We start from the raw sequence: 20,510 nt of genomic DNA, 5'->3' as shown, positions 1-20,510 counted from the left end.
CAACCGCTCTCGCCCTACTCCCCTGAGAAACTGCGAAAGACAGCAGTTCTAGGAAGGCTGAGAACGGGGTTACTGTAAACGAGAGTTTGGTGTATTAATAAAATTAATGCAGGTACTATTATTTTTAAAATTTCAAATTGAAAAATATCCTATTTTTAACAGAAAAGATTAATTTTCTACTAAAATAGATAAATTTTTTTTTACCAAAAACGACGCAGCTTTAACAAAAGAGTTGAGTTTTCAACCTGAAAAGTCGAATTATTGAAAAAATGTTGGACTATCAATTTCAACCAAGAAAGATGATTTTTCAAAACAAGAAAGAAGTCATTTTCAATCAAAAATTTCAAGTTACTATAACTTTATTGAATTTCCAAGCCAAAAAGACGACTTTTCTACAATACTGTTACATCTTTTTACCGGAAATACAAATCTTTAACAAAAAAGTTATTTTTTAATCAAACCTTTGGAATTTTCAGAAAAATAGTATCATTTTCTATCAAGCTGTTGAACCTTCAAGCCGAAAATATGAATTTTCTACAAAACATTTAATTTTCCTCCCACAACAGATGAATTTTCAATCTAGAAGATAAATTTCTACAAACAAGTCGAATTTTCAACTGAAAAAGATCAATTATTAACCATAATAGGAATAGTTGAACTATCAGTTAAAAAATTAATTTTGTAATAAAAAACGAAGGATTTTAAACGAAATAGATGAATTTTCAGCCAGAAAAATGAAGTCTCATGAAATGAAACTAAAAAATAAAAAATTTTCAATTAAATTGAGGATTTTTCAAGCCAAAAAGGAGAATTTTTCTACAAAACAGTTGAGTTTTGAACTAAAAAAATATGACTTTTTCACCTAAAGATAAATTTTAAATCCAAAAGTGAACCATAAATATAGTAGTAGACTTTTAAATAAAAATTAATTGATATTCAATAAAAAAGATGAATAATGTGCAACAGAGCGTTGAATTTTTGGCAAAAAAAAAAAGAATTCTCAAGGAAAAATTTAATAGTTGATATTTCAAGCAAAAAAGTTTTTAGATTTAAATAAAAAACAGTTGAATTTTCAATGAAAAAGGCGAATTTTCAAGGAATTAGTTGAATGCTTTAAAACAAAATTTTTAACCAAACAATTGAATTTTTAACCAAACGGATGACATTTTTACCAAGAAATAAATTTTCGAACGATAAAGATGCATTTTCAACCAAAGGGTAGAATTTTGATCTAAAAAGAATAACTGTTCAACCACATTGTTGAATTTCTAACAAAAACAGATTAATTCTCAACTCAGCACATGTATTTTTAACCGAGAAAGATGAGCTTAAATTTTATCGAAAATAGAGTTGAATTTTCTACCAATCTGTTGAAATCTCAAACTCAAAACATAAATTTTCAAGAAAAAAATTAATTTTTAGCCAAATAATTGACCTTTAACAAAATCGTTGAATCTTAAAAAAAAAACAGATTATTTTATTATTATTATTTTTTTTTAATTTTCAAACAAAAAAAAAAGAAATTTCTGCTAAGCGATGAATTATCAAAACCAGAAATACGAATTTTAAACGCAACAAGACAAATTTTCAAAAAAAAAAAGATTAATTTTTATCTAAACAGTTGTATTTTTAACCAAAGAAGATTAAATTGCTACGAAACGATGAATATTCAAAACAAACGGACGAATTTTCAACAAAGGAGTTGAATTTTCAACTAAATAGTTAAATTTTCTACTAAACTGTTACAATTTCAATCTAAAAATAGGAAATTCCAAAAAAGGTAAATTTTCAACCAAATATTAGAATTTTCAAGAAAAAGGATTAGTTTTCGACCAAAATAGATGAATTCTCATCGAAAAATGTAATCAGTTGATATTTCAACCAACGAAATTTGTCGTTTTAAATAAAAAACAGTTAAATTCAGCCGAAAAAATGAATTAAAAAAAGTTGAATCTTCACAGTTGCATTTTTAACTAAAAAATATTAAATTTCTATAAAAGAATGAATATTGAAACCAAAAAGACGAATTTTCAACAAAGGAGTTGCATTTTCAGCCAAATAAATGTTCTACCAAACTAATCAACTTTCAATCCAAAAATATAAATATCCAACCAAGTAGTTAAATTTTTTACCAAACTGTTAAAATTTCAATGACAAAAAATGAATTTTTAGAAGAAAATTTAATTTTCAACCAAATATTTGAATTTTCAACAAAGTAGTTGAATCTTTAACCAAAACAGATTACCTTTCAACCAAACTGTTGCATTTTTAACTAAAAAGATGAAATCACAACAAAAAATATAATAATGCACTTTTCAATTCAGAAGAATGAACTTTTAATGAAAAATATGTTGTCTTTTTATTCGTTTTTATTATATTCAGATCGCATTCAAGTGAAAAAAAGAAAAAGGAAAAGTTTCTTGAAAAATGGAAGTAAGAGAAGAATGTTTAAAAAAGGGGAAAAGAGGAAATCAGACAAAAGAGTGTAAATTCTACCTTCTTAATAATTTCATTTTTTAAAATTGGCCTATGATAAGTATATAAGTGTAAATATCAATCTAATCACCTGTTCTTTTTCCAGGAGAGTGTTTTGTCCACTTCATTACCGAGAGATCGAGTTCCATTAGAAGCATCCGTTTCTTGCATGGAAGCTTTGAGCCTGGCTTCATAGATAGCTCGCAGACTTCCGTAGCCTCGATGAAGAGGAGCAACTCCATTTTTTGTCGAATCCTCATCCCTGAAGCTGCCTTTACTTCGCAAAAGAATTTGACTTGGTCTCTCCAAGGAGTCTGCATAAATTTCACTTGGAACTTCTTTTTCGTACTGAACATCGCCATTTATCTTCAGCTTCATTGGTTTTCGATCTAGAGTGTCTGGTTCGTACTCTGATTCATCCAGTTTTACGTAGTTTCTGGGAGAATCTTGAACCTTGATGGTCAGATGTCCCGGATTCTCGGGTTCGTATTGGATTTCTGGTCCAGAGTCATCACTACCGGTAGGACTGGCGTAACCATCATTTACGTACACTTCACTTACAAGTGAATAACCCTCTTTTTGAGAAATAATTTCTGGAAGATTGTAGTAGTTCTTCTTACGCGCCTGAAAATTGAAGAATGATTGATTAAAAAATATAATAGGGAATGAACGCAAAACTTCATTTTTGAATTTCCCTGATTCTTCCTAGAATAATTTTTTAGTTTCCTGTACTTTAATATTTAAAGAGAAAAATTCTAATGTTGGAAAATTTTTAAACTAGAATCTTTTACAAATGAAATGAAACAATTTTTTATTAAAATTAATCAATTCTGATTTTACTATTCTCAAGGTTGCCACGGCCCAATTTATTTTAAAAAAGTGAAAAAGTGACTAAAAGTAACTAATATGCACTAATAATGTGACGAGTGTTCTTTTGTATTTAAAGGAAATCAAAATAATTCGATTCATAAGACTTTAACACAATTCAAGCTAAATTTAAAATAATTCAAATGAGTTGGAAGAAAACTGTTTAAAATCCTAAAAAACTCCACTAATTGCAATAAAATTACAAAATAAATATGAAAAGTTTTTCGATATTTCATTACTCTCCATTTATTCAATCACGAAACGAAAAATGAAAAAGACTTTATTCTTGAAAATGAAGATGTCTGAAATTTTTAAAATAATTTTTGAAAAAACAGATAAAAAATTAGTTTAAAATTAAAAAAAAGTAATTATGAATGGAACAGGGGATCTTAGAAGAGGTACGTATATGTAATTCTGATTCTGATTTGGAACTGGGATTTTTTTGAAGAATGATAACTTAGAGTTAGTTCAGGCAATTTTCCAAAATAATTATAATTATGACTTGGAACACTGCAATTGTCAAAAGAAGCACAATTTTGACTTAAAACGGGGAATTTTTGAAAAGATTTCTGATTCTGATTTGGAACAGTGAATTTTCCAAAAGCAGTACAATTTTGACTTGGAATGGAGAATTTAGGTAAAGAATTATGATTCTGATTAGGTACAAAGAATTTTTGAAAAGAATGATAGTTTTGAGTTAGTTCAGGTAATTTTCCAAAACAATTATTCAAATATTTCGAAAATCCCTATATCTTTTAAATCTTTGTGAAATTTTTGAAAATCTTCGCGTAATATTTGAAATATTAATTAATATTTGTGAAATTATTTAAATCTTGATCTCTTTATAATCTATCTGAAATCTTTGTGAAATAATTTAAGTCTGTCTGAAATCAGTTCAGTTAATATTTAAAATATTTTTGACACATTTGGCAATATTTGTGAAATTATTAAAATCTTTCGGAAATAATTGAAATTGTTGTCGAATCTTTGAAAATTTATCAGAAAACTTTGCGAAATATTTCAAATATTTGTGAACTCTATATGAAATCTTCGGAAAATCATTGCAATTTTGTCAAATCACTGATTTGAGTCTGTTTTTGCAAAATATTCGGTAATATTTGTAAAATTATTTAAATTTTTGCGAAATCTTTCGGAAATCATTTATATCTTTTAAATATTTGTAAAATCTTTGGTAATTCTTTAAAAGTCTTTGCGTAATATTTGAAATATTTTTGAAATATTCGGTCAGTTTTGTGAGATTATTCAAATCTTTGTGAAATAGCTGAGAAATGATTCAAGGCCTTGTGAAGCCTTTTAAACATACATCAAACTCTCGCTTTCAGCCTCCTCGTTCTCGGTCTTCCCAGAACTGCTGGTTCACGCAGTTTCTCAGGGGACCAAGGAGAGAGCCCTGACCCCTGACCATGGACTGAAAGCGAGAGTTTGGTGTATCCGAAATCTTTTAAATGTAAGTGAAATTATTAAGCAATAATTGAAATCTTGTTTCAATATTTAAAATGTATCTGAAATCTTTATGAAATAATAGAAGTCTTTGTGAAATCTTTGAAATCTATCTTAAACCATTGCGAAATATTTGAAATCATTGTGAAATCTTTAGGAAACCATTGAAATCTTCGTGAAATCTTTGTAAAATCTTTGCAAATTCTCTAAAAGTTTTCGCGAAATGTTTTAAATCTTTGGAAAATCATTGAAATCTTTGTAAAATCTTTGCGCATACTCTAAAAAGCTTCGCAAAATTTCTGAAATCTTTGGGAAATAATGGAAGTCTTTGTGCAATCTTTCAAATCTATCTGAAATCTTTGCAAATTATTTGTAATCTTTGTTCAATCTTTGAAATCTATCAGCAATCTTTGAGAAATAATAGAAGTCTTTATAAAATCTTTGAAATCGTTCTGAGATCATTGGGAAATATTTGAAAGCGTTGTGAAACCTATTAAAACTTTGTAAAATCTTTGCGAATTTTCTGAAAATGTTTGGGAAATATTTGAAATCTTTGTGAAGTCTTTGAAATCTTTGGGAAATCATTGAAATCGTTGTGAAACTCTTAAATCTTTGTAAAATCCTGGCGAATTTTCTAAAAATATTTGCGAAATATTTGAAATCTTTGTGAAATCTTTGGGAAATCATGGAAATCTTTAAGAAATATTGCTAAAATCCTTGTGAATTCTCTAAAAATCTTTGCGAAGTATGTGAAATCTGTTTAAAATCATTGGGAAATCATTGAAATCTTTAAGAAATCTTTGTAAAATCCTTGTGAATTCTCTAAAAATCTTTGCGAAATATTTTTAAAATCATTAGGAAATCATTGAAATCTGTTCAATTTCTGAAATCTCTCTGAAATCTTTGTAAAATCTTGGCCAATTTTCTAAAAATCTTTGCGAAATGTTTGAAATTTTTGTGAAACCTTTGGGAAATCATTGAAATCCTTGAGAAATTTTAGTAAAATCCTTGCGAATTCTCTAAAAATCCTTGCGAAGTATTTGAAATGTTTGTGAAATCATTAGGAAATTATTGAAATCTTTGTTTAATCTCTAGAATCTATCTGGAATCTTTGTGAAATATTTGTAATCTTTGTTCAATCTTTGAAATATATCAACAATCTTTGAGAAATAATAAAACCCATTATAAAATCTTTGAAATCGTTCTGAAATCATTGCGAAATATTTGAAATCGTTGTGAAATCTCTTAAATGTTGATAAAATCTTTGCGAATTCTCTCAAAATCTTTGTGAAATATTTTAAATCTTTGTAAAATCATTAAATTCTTTGAGAAATCTTTGTAAAATCCTTGCGAATTCTATAATAATCTGTGCGAAATATTCGAAATCTTTGTGAAATCATTAGGAATTAATTGGAATCTCTGTTCAATCTCTTAAATCCCCCTAAAACCTTTGTGAAATACTAGAAGTCTTTATAAAATCTTTCAAATCTATCCTAAATATTTGAAATTTTGGGGTAATCATTGAAATCTTTGTGCAATCTTTGAAATCTTTAACAATATAGGTCTTATACCTGTATTTATTATTTATAATTAATTTTAAATTTTAACATTGTATAATATTATTATACTATGTCTACATTAAACCATTCAATATTATAAGTCTACCTGTCCCCTCTAAAAAAAATGTTCCGCAACTTCTGGTTCAGGAAATTTTCGAAAAGAATTATGATTCTGTGTTGGGACATACAATTTTAAAAAGAATAATTCCCAGACCGCGAAAATGAAAAAATTGACCTGGAAAACCCCGGGTACTTGAAATTATGAGTAGGGTTTATTAATCTTATTACACTTTGTTTTATTATGGTAAACGCCTTCTTACCTGTTTCTTCATTTTCGAAATGGTCATCTCTCCTGTATTAGCATTGATGATCGCATTCTGCATCGTCAGTTCTTCTTCCATGGGCAAAGCCGTGGACAAAGTAGGACTCGAATGACTAATAGATTCAGGAGATTTCGAAGGTTTTCTATCAGACTTTGATCTCTCCAAACTGTCAACTTCGTAATCATAAATTTGAGGAGATTTTGGACATTTTTGCGATTTTGGACAAGGTTCCAACGCCTTCACATCCACCAGTTCTTTAATAACTGCATCCATAATTCGCTTAGCCGTATTTATACCATTGGGTAGTTCCTTTATCATGTCCGGAAGTTTCCTCGGTCCCAGAGGTGCCTTCGCCTTACGTGGCCTTTTATAAGGAGCAACAAGTTCGGCTTTTTCTAATTTTTCTGCTTTCTCTACTTTCAGTTTATCTACAGTTGGAATGACATTTTTCTGCATATTGGGATTTCTCTGCATGTTCGAATTTCCGTTGACCTTCATTTCTAGAGCCGCATTTTCTTCCATCTGCTTGATAAAGGAATTTTCGATCGCTTTTCTGACCTTTGCGTTGATTTCGTTGTTTTGATGTGGATCAAAGGATGTAAAACCGTCTTTAAGTCGTCGCTGAAGTTTATCGTAGACTGGTTCTTCGAACATGGATTTTGTGGATCTTTGAGCGACGCTGAACTTGTCATCATTTTCGAGTATTTCACTCTTGGCGATGTGGCGAAATGTTCTGAGCATTGGAGGATTGTCTTTCCAGGAAGAGAAGGGTTTTGTGGGTAAATTTGATCTGTCTGTGGTTTTGAAATCGTATTGATTGGTGATTTCTTTAAGGTATTCAAGACTGCGTGCGAATGTTCTTGCATTTTCTTGGAAGTATTTTCCCTCGTCTGCTGGCTCTTTCCAACGACGTTCTGGTGGTTTTACGTCTTCTAGCCAAGCTCGAACTCTACTTTCCCCGGGAATTGGTTTCGCGTTTCCTGGAAGATTTTGGAGATACGGACGTGATTCTAAACAACCGGGACATCCAGAACATCGCTGAGATTTTTTGGATCTGCCTATGGAACCGCGACTGGAGTTTGCTTTTTGCTTGTTTGATGAACTACACTGTTCAGAAAGGTTGTCTTCTTCAGAAATTTCTGCAAAAGAAATCGGATATATTTCCTTCTTTTAACAAATTAAAAGTTTTAAAAAGTTAGACTACATTTAGTTGTGAGCCTATTATGCAGATTTCAATATTCATCTGGTGTGTCAATCATTTTAATTTTTTTTCTCAATATTCTACAGGGTGGACGCAAATCTGGCAATGAGGAAAAGGCCAGTGATTTTAATTGATCAGGTAAAGTCAGGGAAAAGAAAGAAAAAAATCTAAAAAAAGTCATGGAATTTCTATAAGAGCCACTTTAAATAACTGTCAAGGATAATAAATTTGAAAATTTCAATATGTGAAGGTGAAACAACTTATGCGTTTCGGGGAAATTTGAAATTTAAAATGCAACCATAAAATCTTTCGATTCGAAATGAAACAATTTTGCACTTATTACGGAAATTCCATCTGATATTATGCAGTTTCAACTTTTTCGATTCAAAAACATTTTAAATTTTCCAAACTTTTAAATTTGAAGACAAAAATTTAACTGTTTTGTTGAAAGCTCGTTCTTTTTCATTAATAAATTTACCTTAATTGGTAGAAAAGTAATCTTTTCGGTTGAAATGAATAAAAAAAATTGTAAAATTTTATTTGAAATTGTTTTATTCCGTTTAAAAAAGATTCTATGTGAAAAACTTTACAAGAATAACATTCTGGTATGTGAATATTAATGTTCAGGGAAAATGAAAATTGATCAGAGAAAAGTTAGGGAATTTTGAAAATAAAGTTTGCAGCCAATCTTCTTATTCCTGTATTTCTATTTAGTTTTTTTTTCACATACTTCCTCCTGCCGATTATATTATTAGTTAGCAATTTTATTATTTGGTTGTAAATTCAACAATTTTGTTAATAAAAGTCATAATTTTTGGAGAAAAATTCAACTTTTTTGTTGGAAATTCTTCTTTTTGGGTTGGAAACTCTACTAGTTTCGTAGGAAATTACCGTTATCTATGGAAAATTCATATTTCGTCGTTGGGAATTTAACTGAAACCTCTTTTTTTTTGTTGAACAGTTAACTACTTTGTTGGAAAATTTTCTTTTCGGTTTAAAAATTCATAACTTTTGTTAAATATTTTGTCTCTTTTTAGTTAAAAATGCAACTCTTTTATTTGAAATTTCGATTTTCTGTTGTTCAATTCTGTTTTTTGTTGTTGTTTTAAATTGAAAATTTTCTAGTTGAAAAATCTTCTCGTTGGTTGAAGGTTATTTGGTTTATAAAATTCAACTTCTGGGTTGAAAATTGAACTACTAAAAAAAAATTGTTTTTTGATTTAATATTCATAATTTTAGTTGTAAATTTATCTTTTTTGTTAGAAATTAATTTATTATTTCGTTTAAAATTCGCCTTTTTGGCAGAAAATTAATACTTTTCGGTTGTAAATATAGCTGTTTGTAGAAATTTTGTCTTTTTTGGTTAAAATGTTAACTACAGTCGGCACTATTTACCTTGCCGCGGATGGGACCGTAGGGGAGTAATTTTCCTGGAAACGATGTTCCACCACTCTCGAGTCTGATCTTGATGCGTGGTGCTTGGTGCGAATTGTTTCGCTCGCTATGTACGTTGCCGCGCGCGGATCAGTGTTTAAAAACGGTAAAAGTTCGATTTTCAGAATAAATATTGTGGAAGTAATTATCTCACATTTGATTCCAAAAAATGGTGAGCATATCATTCTCTCGCGGAATAAACTGAAAAATTGGTTAGTATTATCAAATTATTGATAAACCTTTGATTAAACTTGCCATATTTGAGGTTATCTCATGTGACATTATCATGAGACATAAATATTATATGATTTCGAAATTCCTTTATAAGCCTCATTAACAAAGCATATAATGACTTTTTGCACTTTAAAATGGCATTGAAAGACCTAAAACATTGATGGTAATGTAAATAGCGAGCGGAACAATTCTCGGATGCCGAGTCATCGCGGTCGTGGTGGGGGAAGAGCTCGACCGAGAATTAGGGGAAGCGGCAAGGTAAGTAGCGTCGAATGTACTTTGTTGAAAATTAACTTTTTGTATTGCAGATTTATAATTTTCAGAAAAAATTCATCTCTTAAGTTAAAATTTTGAACTTTTTTGTTGAAAATTTATCTTTGTAGGTTGAAAATTCAACTATTTGGCTAAAAATCCAACTATTTTGTTGTGAATTAAATTATTTGGTGTAATTCAAGTAATTTCTTAAAGACACATTTTTTTGGGTCGAAAATTGAACTTTTTTTGTTGAAATTTTTGTTTGTTTGTTAACAGTTGAACGACTTTGTTTAAAATTAATTTGTTTGTTTACAGGTTCATTATTTTAGTAGAAAATTCATTTGTACGGTACAAAATTTGACTATTTTGTTGAAAAAATCTCTTTTTTGATGGAAACTTCGTTTTTTGGGTTAAGAACTCATATTTGTAAGTTGAAAATTCAACAATTCAGGTAATAATTAATTTATTTTGTTCGATTTGTCTTTTAGGTAGAAAATTAATATTTTTGACTTAGAAATACAACTAATTATCTACAAGTTTAACTACTATGTTAAAAATGCATTTTTTGGTTAAAAATGAGTGATTTTAATTGAGAATTTATCGATTTGGTTGGAAATGTGCCTATTTTTTTAACACTTGTCTTTTTGGGTGGAAAATTAAATTATTTTGGAAAACAATTAAGCTATTTTGAAAAAAATTCTTGTTTTTTTGGATGAATTCAACTGTTTTTATTTAAAATTATAATCCGTTTTTGTTGAAATATCAAATTTTCCATTTTTCGTTGAGAACTCATATTTTTTTGTTAAAAATTCTGTTTTATAGGAAATTCGTCTTTTTTTGTTGAAATAAATTTTTTATTTTTCAATTTAAATTTGAAATTATATTATTTAGGGCATAAAATATTTTTTTTAATCTTGTAAGCTTCAAATTTTAATCTTTGAATATTAATGGCCAGGGAAAATGAAAAATTAGTCCGGTTAAATCAGGAAAATGTCAGGGAATTATGAAAAGGGAAGTTTTGCTGCCACCCTGATTCCTGCTAATACTATCGAAGTTATTGAGAAAGTTGCGATAATGAATTATCTTTTAAATGAATAATTGATAAATTATGATAAACAGTATGAACTTACTACTAAGAGAAGGAACAAATTTTTTCGCGCTCATTTTATGCTTGGCGATGGCGATGACTTCTCGAATTTTTAGTAGGAACTCGACAGCTGCAGGAGGTGGAGCCTGGAAACAGAAGCCTTTTGATTATCTTCTACAATTTATTATGAGAATAATTTATGCTAATAATTTACGCATTATTTTCTTGAGGAATTTAAATTTAATAACACACCAATAATAGTTGCCTGTCAAAGTAGGCTGGATTGAAGTATAGTTTTCTTCTTTGAGTACCAGGAAGAACTGCGTTGTCTTGATGATGAGTATTGTCACCAGTTTCAACAATTCTAACATCCTCGTCTGGTATCCTTTCACCCAAAATTGAACCCGATCCACAGGGTCCTTCGTGTGCTTCTGAATAGTCGTAATGCGGATGAATTAAAGCTGAAGTTACCTGCAAATTGTAGAAAATATTTTGTTAATTTTAAAGCACGAAAATTATTTAAAAATAATAATAATTAATAAAATATATTAATTATTATATACCATATTTTCTAACAAAAAGATATATTTCAACCAAATAGTTTAATTCTCTAGCCAAAAATAGAATGTTTATTACAAAAAAGTTGAACTTTCTACCCAAAAGGATGAATTTTGAACAATAAACAATATTAACAATAATATTTTAACCAAAAAGTTGATTTTTATATCAACATAGTTTAATTTTTAAGCCCAACAGACGAATTTTCTGCAAAACATTTAAACTTTTTACCCCAAAAGGAAGAATTTTTAACAAAAAAAGCGATATTTGAATCAAATAGTTGGTTTTTTTATCACAATGGATAAATTTTCAAGCAAACAGGACGAATTTTCTATAAAACAGTTGAACTTTCTATCCAAAATGATGTATTTTTAACAAAAAAGTCATATCTCAACCAAAGAATTATATATTATCTACAAAAATATTCGAATTTTCTACCCCAAAAAAGGAATTTTCAACCAAATTGTTACATTTTCAACTAAAAAAGATGAATTTTCAACGAAAAAGTTATATTTCAAACCAATAGTTTATTTTTCTACCCATATAGGTAAATTTTCAAATCAATAAGGCAATTTTTTTACGAAAAATTAGATATTTCTACCCAAAAAGATGGATTTTTAATAGAAAAGTTGTATTTAAACCAAAGATTTGAATTTTCTACGAAAAAAATTTAACTTATTACCTGAAAAAATAATATTTTAACGAAAAATTTCTATTTCTATTGATTAACTGAATTTTCTCTCTAAATGGTTGAATTTTTAAGCTCAGAAGACTAATGTTCAACAAAATTGGTACACTTTTAACAGAAAAAATGAATTTTGAACAAAGCATGTAAAAGTTAATATTGCAACTCAAAGGATTTTCCTTTTTAATCAAAATCATAAATTATCTATTAAATAATTGTTAAAATGATTAAATTTTGAAACCAAATAATTGAAAGGTTAACTAATCTGGAGTTGTTTGTTTAATGGCTGGGTTTTTACAAGTTAGAAAACAACATTTTAAAAAATTCCAACATAAGTTTTTGCTATTCTGTTGTTTATCTATTTTTCAATATTTAATTTTCTTGAATTTCTTGTTCGTGCGCTTCATCATTAGAAAGTGCTGAAGTATTTAACAGATTTCTTAAAAAAAATTAAACAAAATTTTAACACAAAAATATGAAGAAAAAATTGGTTAAGGTTCGTGTTAAAGGTCGATGTCAAAAATCTGTGGAATTTAAGTCCCGGCAGTTAAACACATTTTTATGATTTAATGAATTTTTAAAAATAATACTAGATAAAAGTACTTACAACGAAGTTGTTTTTCTCAAAGTTTCAACATTTTAGTTATTTTTGTTTAAAAATAAGAAATTAAAATATATTTCAAAATTTCACTCGGTGAAATGTCCCCAAATACAAACTCCGATACATATTACCGAATTGGATGATATTTTTCAAATTACATCCAATGAAATAAGAATAAAATTAATAATGATGACACGCTGCCAAATAGAACGTAAAAAATATTTTGCAGTAATTTTTGAGATTTTTAGTCCACTCTAAACATTTTTTTTAACAATTTCGAAATTTTATATTTCACTTGGTTAATTTTTTAAAGTTAAGTTTTGAAAAAAGTCATAGCTTAAACTGCAATATTTACGAGATACCCACATCATATAAAAAGTTTTAAATAATTAGTAATAAAATTACCATATCAGAGTAATTGATTAAATAAAGAAGAGCACTTATTGTTCAACTCCGCACTGAAGACTGACTGTTATTCGAAATTGTCTAGAGACTGAGAAAGTGGAATACCCAATTAAAACCGCATAAATTTTGCGGCGTTAAGTGAGTCTTACGTACTAATTGGGTGCAAGAGGTTTATGTACTCATTCATAGGAAATTGGCATTCATTGTAATGTGACTTAGAAAAAAGTAAAAGGCTTGATGAGATTTCATTTCGTTGCAAAATTTTAAGGTCAACGAATAAAAATAATATAATTTGGATAGCATAAATTTAAAATGAAAATATTCGATGGCGAACATTTCAAATTTGAATACTCATTTTGAAGTCGTGAATTACAAAAATTGATTGATTTCTCATTGTTTAAGTTGGAAAGCCACAAATTTATACATAAATGTACAGTTTTTAATTATTTTTTTCAGGTGGCTGCAAGTTAGGCAAAACATGGAAATCAGGGGAAAGTCATAAGAAACCTTGGTCATGGAAAGTCAAGGCAAAGCCAGGAAATTTGAAAAAAATGAAGCCAGGAAATTTTTATAACAGACAATTTTAATAACTGTCAATTATAATAAATTTGAAATTTACGTTCGTTTGGTTTTATTCCATTTATAAAATATTATATTTTAAGCAGATTAGAAGACTACGAGTCTAATATTTGAATATTAATTGTCAGCGAAAAATTAGAGATTTTTAAAATGAAGTTTTCCGGCCACTCGGTAATAATTTTCTTGTTAGAAATTTATTTGCCATTAATTTCTAATCTCTTTTTTTGCAGTTGCTTCCACCTGAGAATCATTCTTTTAGTTAATAAATTTTATAATTTGTTTCAAACTTCAACAATTATATTGAAAAGTCATCCTTTTTGGAAAAAATTTAACTTTTTTTATTGCAAATTCCTCTTTTTTCATTTTAAATTTACCGTTCTGGTAGAAATATTATCTTTCTTTGGATAAATATTCAACTGATTAGTATAAAATTAATCTTCTTTGCTTCATGATTTAACTATTTTATTGAAAATATTCGTTGAAAATTCAAATTTTTTGTTTGAAAATTGAACTACTTGAAGGTTGAAAGACTTTATAAAAGTTCATTTCTTTAATTGAAAATCGATCATTTTATGGTTTCAAATTCGATTTTTTATGGTAGAGAACTAAACGGCTTTCTTTTGAATTAAATTTTTCTTTATTAAAAGTTAGTCAAAGTAGACGCTACGTGCTTAAAAAAAGGGGCTTTAATAGTCAATTAAGACATTCATTAAGCTTTAATAGAATCTTTAAAAGAAAAATTGTGCTTGAATGCGAAAATGGAAATAAGAAAATCCATCTATTTTTAGTACCATCTATTTTTTTATTTGATTCTTTGAAAGAAAAGTCATCTTTCTTGGTTGAAAATGAACTTTTTTGTTGAAAATTTATCTTTTTGTGTTTAAAATTGTACAATTATATTTTTGGTTACAAATTCATCTTTTTTGGTTAAAACTTTTTATTATTCGTTTGTAAGTTTAATTATTTTGCTGTATTAAGCATTTCTTTAAAATGTGATGCTTTTTAGTTGAAAATTCAACTATTTTTGTTGAATATTAACTTTTTTGTTTAATCTTTATATATATATTTTCAAATGGAAATTTCAATTGTTTTTTTTTTAGAAAATTCATGTTTTTGGTAAAGAATCCAACTATTTTGTTGAATACATTTTCTGATATAAATTCCCATTTTTGGGTTAAAAATTAATTTTGTTGTGAAAAATTAGTTTTTTGGTCTGAAATTTCAGCTGTCTTGTAGAAAAATCATCTTTTTGGTTAAAAGTTCAATTATTTGATTAAAAATTAATCGTTTGTTAAAAATTCATATTTTCGGGTTAAAAATTTAACTATATTTGTAGAAAATTCGTCTTTATAGACTAAAATTCAACAATTTGGTAGAAAATTCATATTTTCGGATTAAAAATTTAATCGTTTTGTAGAAAACTCTTTCTTTATTATTATTTTTTTTAAATCATCTCTTTTGGCTGACGATTGAACTGTTTTGTTGAAAAATTGTATTTATTGATAGAATTGAATTGTTTTTTATTTTAAATAAAAATATTGATTGATTGAAATACCAATTATTACATTTTTTGTTTAGAAGTTAACTATACTCAGTTGAGAGTTGAACCACTTTGTTAAAAAATATTCGTTTTCTTTTAAGAAAATTCGTTTTATATTGAATTTTATATAATATCTACAATAATTTTATTTAAAAGAATTTATTCCACTAATATTTCCCTATTTTCGTGAAAAACATCCTATTTCTTCTCTTTTGATAATATTTTGAGGTGTGAAGTCTGCAATTTTTATAATGTTAATTTTATTGAAACTTCAATTATGCATTTGTATCAATCGAAAATTTTTGTAATATAAAATGGTATTCTATGATTTATGGGAAGCTTACGTGAACATTTTCGAATCCTGATTCACCATCGCTCTGAGGAAGATCATCTCCTAAATCGCTCTCACTCATAGCACTATCGCTCTCAAAATGCCTTGAGGTTGCCATCAGTAAAGGATTATTTTTAACGAGACCAGCTCCATCTCTCCCACTTGTTATGGCAACTTCTGGTTTTTCTGGGCATTTTCTTTTGGATTTTCTGCTGTGCAAGTAAAGAGAGACACTTGCTACGTAGATTAAAGCTAAAAGAATCGAGGACATTCCTATGGCTGTATATTCTATGGTTGAAAGTCCATCAGATTTTTTGAAACTGGATGAGAATGTTACTTCACGAACACCTGGTAATTTGGTTATTATAATTAGTTCAAATAAATCCTGTTCATTAATGGGTCTTCCCCAAAAAGTTGAGAAATTAGACCTGATTCTTTTCCATATTTCTCTCAAGTAATAGATACAATTTATTCAAATATAGCTGATTAATTAAAAAATTAAAACATGAAAATGAATATTTTGTCATTTGAAGTGATCAAAACTGAACTGCAAAATACAGCATTTAAAGTGGAAATATTTAGAATGTTTAAAATTGAAGCTTAACAAATTTTTAATTGATACGCTCAAAAATATATACGTAAAAAATGCAAGATGTTAACACTTTCCAACTGAACAGTTTCAAATTAAATACCATTCAAGTACAAAATTTTAAACTTGAATTGTTTAGAAACTGAACGGTTTACACATTTCTGCTTAAAAAATATAAATCCACGTTATCATATTCAATACTTCAAATTAAAATTTATCCATCCTTTGAAATTAAATTGCTAAAAGTGTTAGAAATAAAACATGTCCCTTTTCCAATTTAATATAAAACTATAAATAAAAAGTTTCTACCTTCCAGCTGTTTGCTAAAAATACCCAATTTATCCCAGTTCACCCCAATATAAATGTTAGAAAGAAAAAATTGGCCTCTTTTAATTAAGAAAAATAATAATTAACAAAATTTCCCTTCCTTCCAAATCAGTAAAAATGTTCAAAAGAAAAAAATTATTCCTTTAAATACAATAAAAATAATTTAAAAAGGCCTTTTCTAATTCAGGAAAAAGCTGAAAACCGAAATTTCCTTTATTTCCACTCAATCAAAATATTAAAAATGAAAAATGACCCTTCTTTCTTTTAATAAAATATTGAAAGTTAAATATTCTCCTTTTCCTCTTCTAGCAATTGAGTAAAAAATTTAAAATAAAAACTCCCCCTTTAGAATTCATCTGGTTGCTAAAAATACCAAATGTGCCTCCGTCAAACCTATAAAAATTTCAGAAAGAAAAAATGGGCCTCTTTCAATTAAAAAAAAACAATTAATAATAAAAATTTGCTCCATACGACATCAATACAATTTACACTTTTCATTTTTTATTACTTAATACAAAATTTCCCATACTCTTTCAATTCAGAAAATAATAATAAAAAAAACTTCATCCTTTCCAACTAAATGAAAATGATAAAAACAAAAAAATCCTTTTTCAATTCAGAAAAAAAATGAACACCAAAATTTCGCTTCTTTAAAGTCAATAAGAATGGTATACAAATGAAAAATTATCCTTTTTTCTATTCATAAAATATCAAGATCCAAATTTTTTCGTTTCAATCTGGTTAAAAATCTTAAAAATATAAAATGTCCATCAGCTTATTAAACCAAAATTAAAAACTAAAATTTCCTTGTTTCAAACTCATTAAAAATGTAAAAAAAAGTTCCTATTTCAATTCGGAAAAAAGTTCAATAATAAAATGTCTTTACTATCTTTTAAAATTGGAATTTTGACACGCCATCGTTTGTTATATGTGCATAAATCTTTCTAAGTTGATTTTTAAAATTTGTAATTCGTTTCAAAGCAATAATTGTTCATTTGATATCTGTAAATCAAAATTAAACACTTTTACTCGAAAATTACAATTTTATTAAATGGAACAATGAAAATGGTTACGATCACAGTTTAAATTAAAAAAAACAAACATAATTCGTCAAAGAATTCAGTTCCATATTGCGTAATTTTGAATACGTGATTTATAACAGCTCGTTTTAAATTATCAGTTAAACATGGCTAAATAAAAATATATGGTTGTTTTTTTCATTGCAAAATCTAAGTTCCAATTTTTAAAAATGAAATATTTTAGACTGCAACAATATTTGAAATCGAATGAAAGCGTGAACTTATGAATATAGTAATTTGAAATTATTCTAAAATGGATTCAGAATCCCAATCATTTCCCAGTTCGGAAACATTTTTTACGATAATTGAAATTTAAAAATTCAAACTTATAATAACTTTTTTATTTAAAGTAATAAAAACTGAACTGAAAACTTAAACATTCAAAGTGTAACTCTTTTGGATTTCAAACTTTTAAAATTGAAGCTTATCAAGTTTGTTTTTCAAAACTTTTTAACTAAAAAACTCAATAATTTACACTTATAAAATGAAAGGTGTTAACAATTTTCTATTGGACAATTTTAAATTACATTCCATTAAATTACAAAATTTCTAATTTTATAAATTGAGCAGTTATTTAAAGATTTCTGTTTGAAAAATAAAAATCCATTGTATCAGGTTTAATGCTCTAAATTCAAGAATGAATCAACCAATTGTAAATGTTCAAAATTGTATAATTTATTTTTAAGAGAGAAACATTGAAAATGAAACGACTTTTAATTATTTTGAAGTGTTCACTTTTTAAATTAAAAATTAAATTATTTTAATACTAGATCGTTTGAAAAATTTAAATCGTCAAATTTAAAGTTTAAGTTAAGCAGTTTGAAATTAAACCGTTTTCGATCAAAAATGTTCGCCTTTAACTTTTTATTGTAAGGGTCTACAAAACTGAATTTTGAAATGATTTTAATTGAAAATGTACATTTTTCTATCAGCTCAATTTCCATGAATTTTGATACTTATGGGTATTTGGCATTGTTGATCTCTAATCCGAAATCAAAATAAAAAAATTATAAGTGATGGATCCAAAATGACGGACTGAAAAAACAAAAAGTGAATTAATTTGGATAAAACTTAATGCTTAGGGGTTTTTAAGGTCGCTGATTTCGAGCCCGAAATCCAAATTTGAAAATTTAAAAGGTCAGATCCAAACTTTTGAATTTTTTATTTTTAGACTCTATATCAGAATCGTAATCAGTGATCCAAAAGAGCCCCTAAATATCGAGTTAAGAGCGAATCAGTTCATCATTTCTTTAGTTTTAATCCACAATATTGGATCGGCTATCTGGGATTATTTTTTTGAAGTTTAAGCCCAGATTCGTAGTCAGCGACCTAAAAACCCCTAAAAATCAGGTTTTATTATATCATGTGAGGGCAAAATTTTTCGCTGCAAAACATTTTTTTAGAATACATTTTTTTTAAATTCGGACTTAAGATTCAGAATCATTGGTTCAAATTGCTATTGGATACTAAGCTGCAAAAAATTTTGATCGAAGGAAGCATTTTTGTTTTAGTTCTAAAAGGTGAGACATATATGTCTTATCTTGCTTTCTAATGATTTAATTGCAGTATATCATGTGATACTTCAAATGATTGGATAGATTCTTCTTCTAAAAATTTGTAAAATTCTTGTTCAAAAAATAAATTTACTGCCATTTTCTGGATGAGGTTTTTATAAAAATGATTATTCCCTATTTTGAACTAAATATTCACAACATATTAAGGATCTATTTATTTTTATAATAATTATATTTGTTAATTGGAAGTTTTTAAATTTTATTTCTACGTTATTATTTTTGTCATTAAGAATTGAAAAGTGGATCTCTTTCCGAAAAACGAGAATGTCGTATTTAATTTAATGGCAAGTTTCTCACTGTTTTTCGAAGAAGATCCTGACACCCGGAATGCGACGCAAGGAGTAAAAACTTCAGGATGTGTGGATCCCGGAAAGGCGTCTCTGCAGATGAGTTTTGCTACAACTAATTTACCCTCTGAGGCTTCCCTGAGTCCAGTTTCTCCAATCCACTGTAATTAAATTTTATGTATTCGAATAAATTCGCTTTTCATCATCGTAGTTATAAATTTTAATGCGAATTTAATTTCTAACCGAAGAACGTTAGTATTTTTTTTCTTAGCCAGAAGGAAAGCAGCATTTCAATTTTTTGGAACTTTGGGATATGGAGGTGCTCATATTTTATTTTGCTAGTATTTTCTTATAAAATATTATTATTGTTAATATTTTAGATTTTAATAATATTTATATTGTATAGAAATGGAAATAATTAAATACCTGGAGAAAAGTTCTTCCTTCATCTCGATAAAGTTTAAATGGCGGTTCTGGACTGGATAAGTTTCTGAACTCAAACCATCCGCCTCTTCCCAATTGTTGGGCTCCAGTGATTCCACATACTGGAAGCTTGACTCCTGTAAGCATATTTTGAATAAAATGTTTAAAAGCAAAGAAAACAATTATTTCGAAAACGTTAAGAAATGGGCAGTTTTAAATTTTAATAAATAATACATCATTAAATTAAAAATTAGACAATTTTATAAATGATTAAAAAATAATTAATTATCAATCAAACAGTTAAATTTGCAAAAAAAAAAACAGTTGAACTTTCACGCAATAGGGGCGATTTTTTATGCAAAGAGTTGGATTCGTAACCACATTGTAACATTTCCGAACTAAAAAGATGAATTTTTAAACAAATAGTTAAATTGAAAAAAAGATTAATTAATTATCAACCGAATATTTGCATCTGTAAACAAATTCTTCAACTACTACGTAAAAGAAAATATTTCCTAAGAAATTTTTTAAATTTGTAACCACAAAGTTAAACTTTCGACCTAAAAAAATTAATTTTCAAGAAAGTAGTTGAAATTTTAAGCAAAAGAAAATATTCAACTACAGAGATGGATTTTC

At 27.5% G+C, this 20,510-nt stretch overlaps 1 protein-coding gene across 1 annotated transcript; it reads right to left on the bottom strand.

Annotated features, from left to right (window-relative positions):
• Nucleotides 1–2,749: 2,749 nt before the first annotated feature.
• On the bottom strand, nt 2,750–20,021 carry LOC117182749. Its single transcript, XM_033375854.1, has 8 exons — nt 19,878–20,021; nt 19,462–19,612; nt 15,609–15,943; nt 11,149–11,367; nt 10,940–11,042; nt 6,683–7,824; nt 2,825–3,099; nt 2,750–2,789 (listed from the first exon to the last, which is right to left on the bottom strand). Exons 1-8 carry the CDS (start codon nt 20,019–20,021, stop codon nt 2,750–2,752), a joined length of 2,409 nt encoding a protein of 802 aa, XP_033231745.1.
• Nucleotides 20,022–20,510: the final 489 nt, after the last annotated feature.

The sequence above is a fragment of the Belonocnema kinseyi genome, chromosome 2, assembly GCF_010883055.1.
Source record: "Belonocnema kinseyi isolate 2016_QV_RU_SX_M_011 chromosome 2, B_treatae_v1, whole genome shotgun sequence".
Taxonomy (NCBI): Eukaryota; Metazoa; Arthropoda; class Insecta; order Hymenoptera; family Cynipidae; genus Belonocnema; species Belonocnema kinseyi.
Note: the sequence above shows the minus strand (reverse complement) of the source record. Positions and strands in the feature narration are given on the sequence as shown.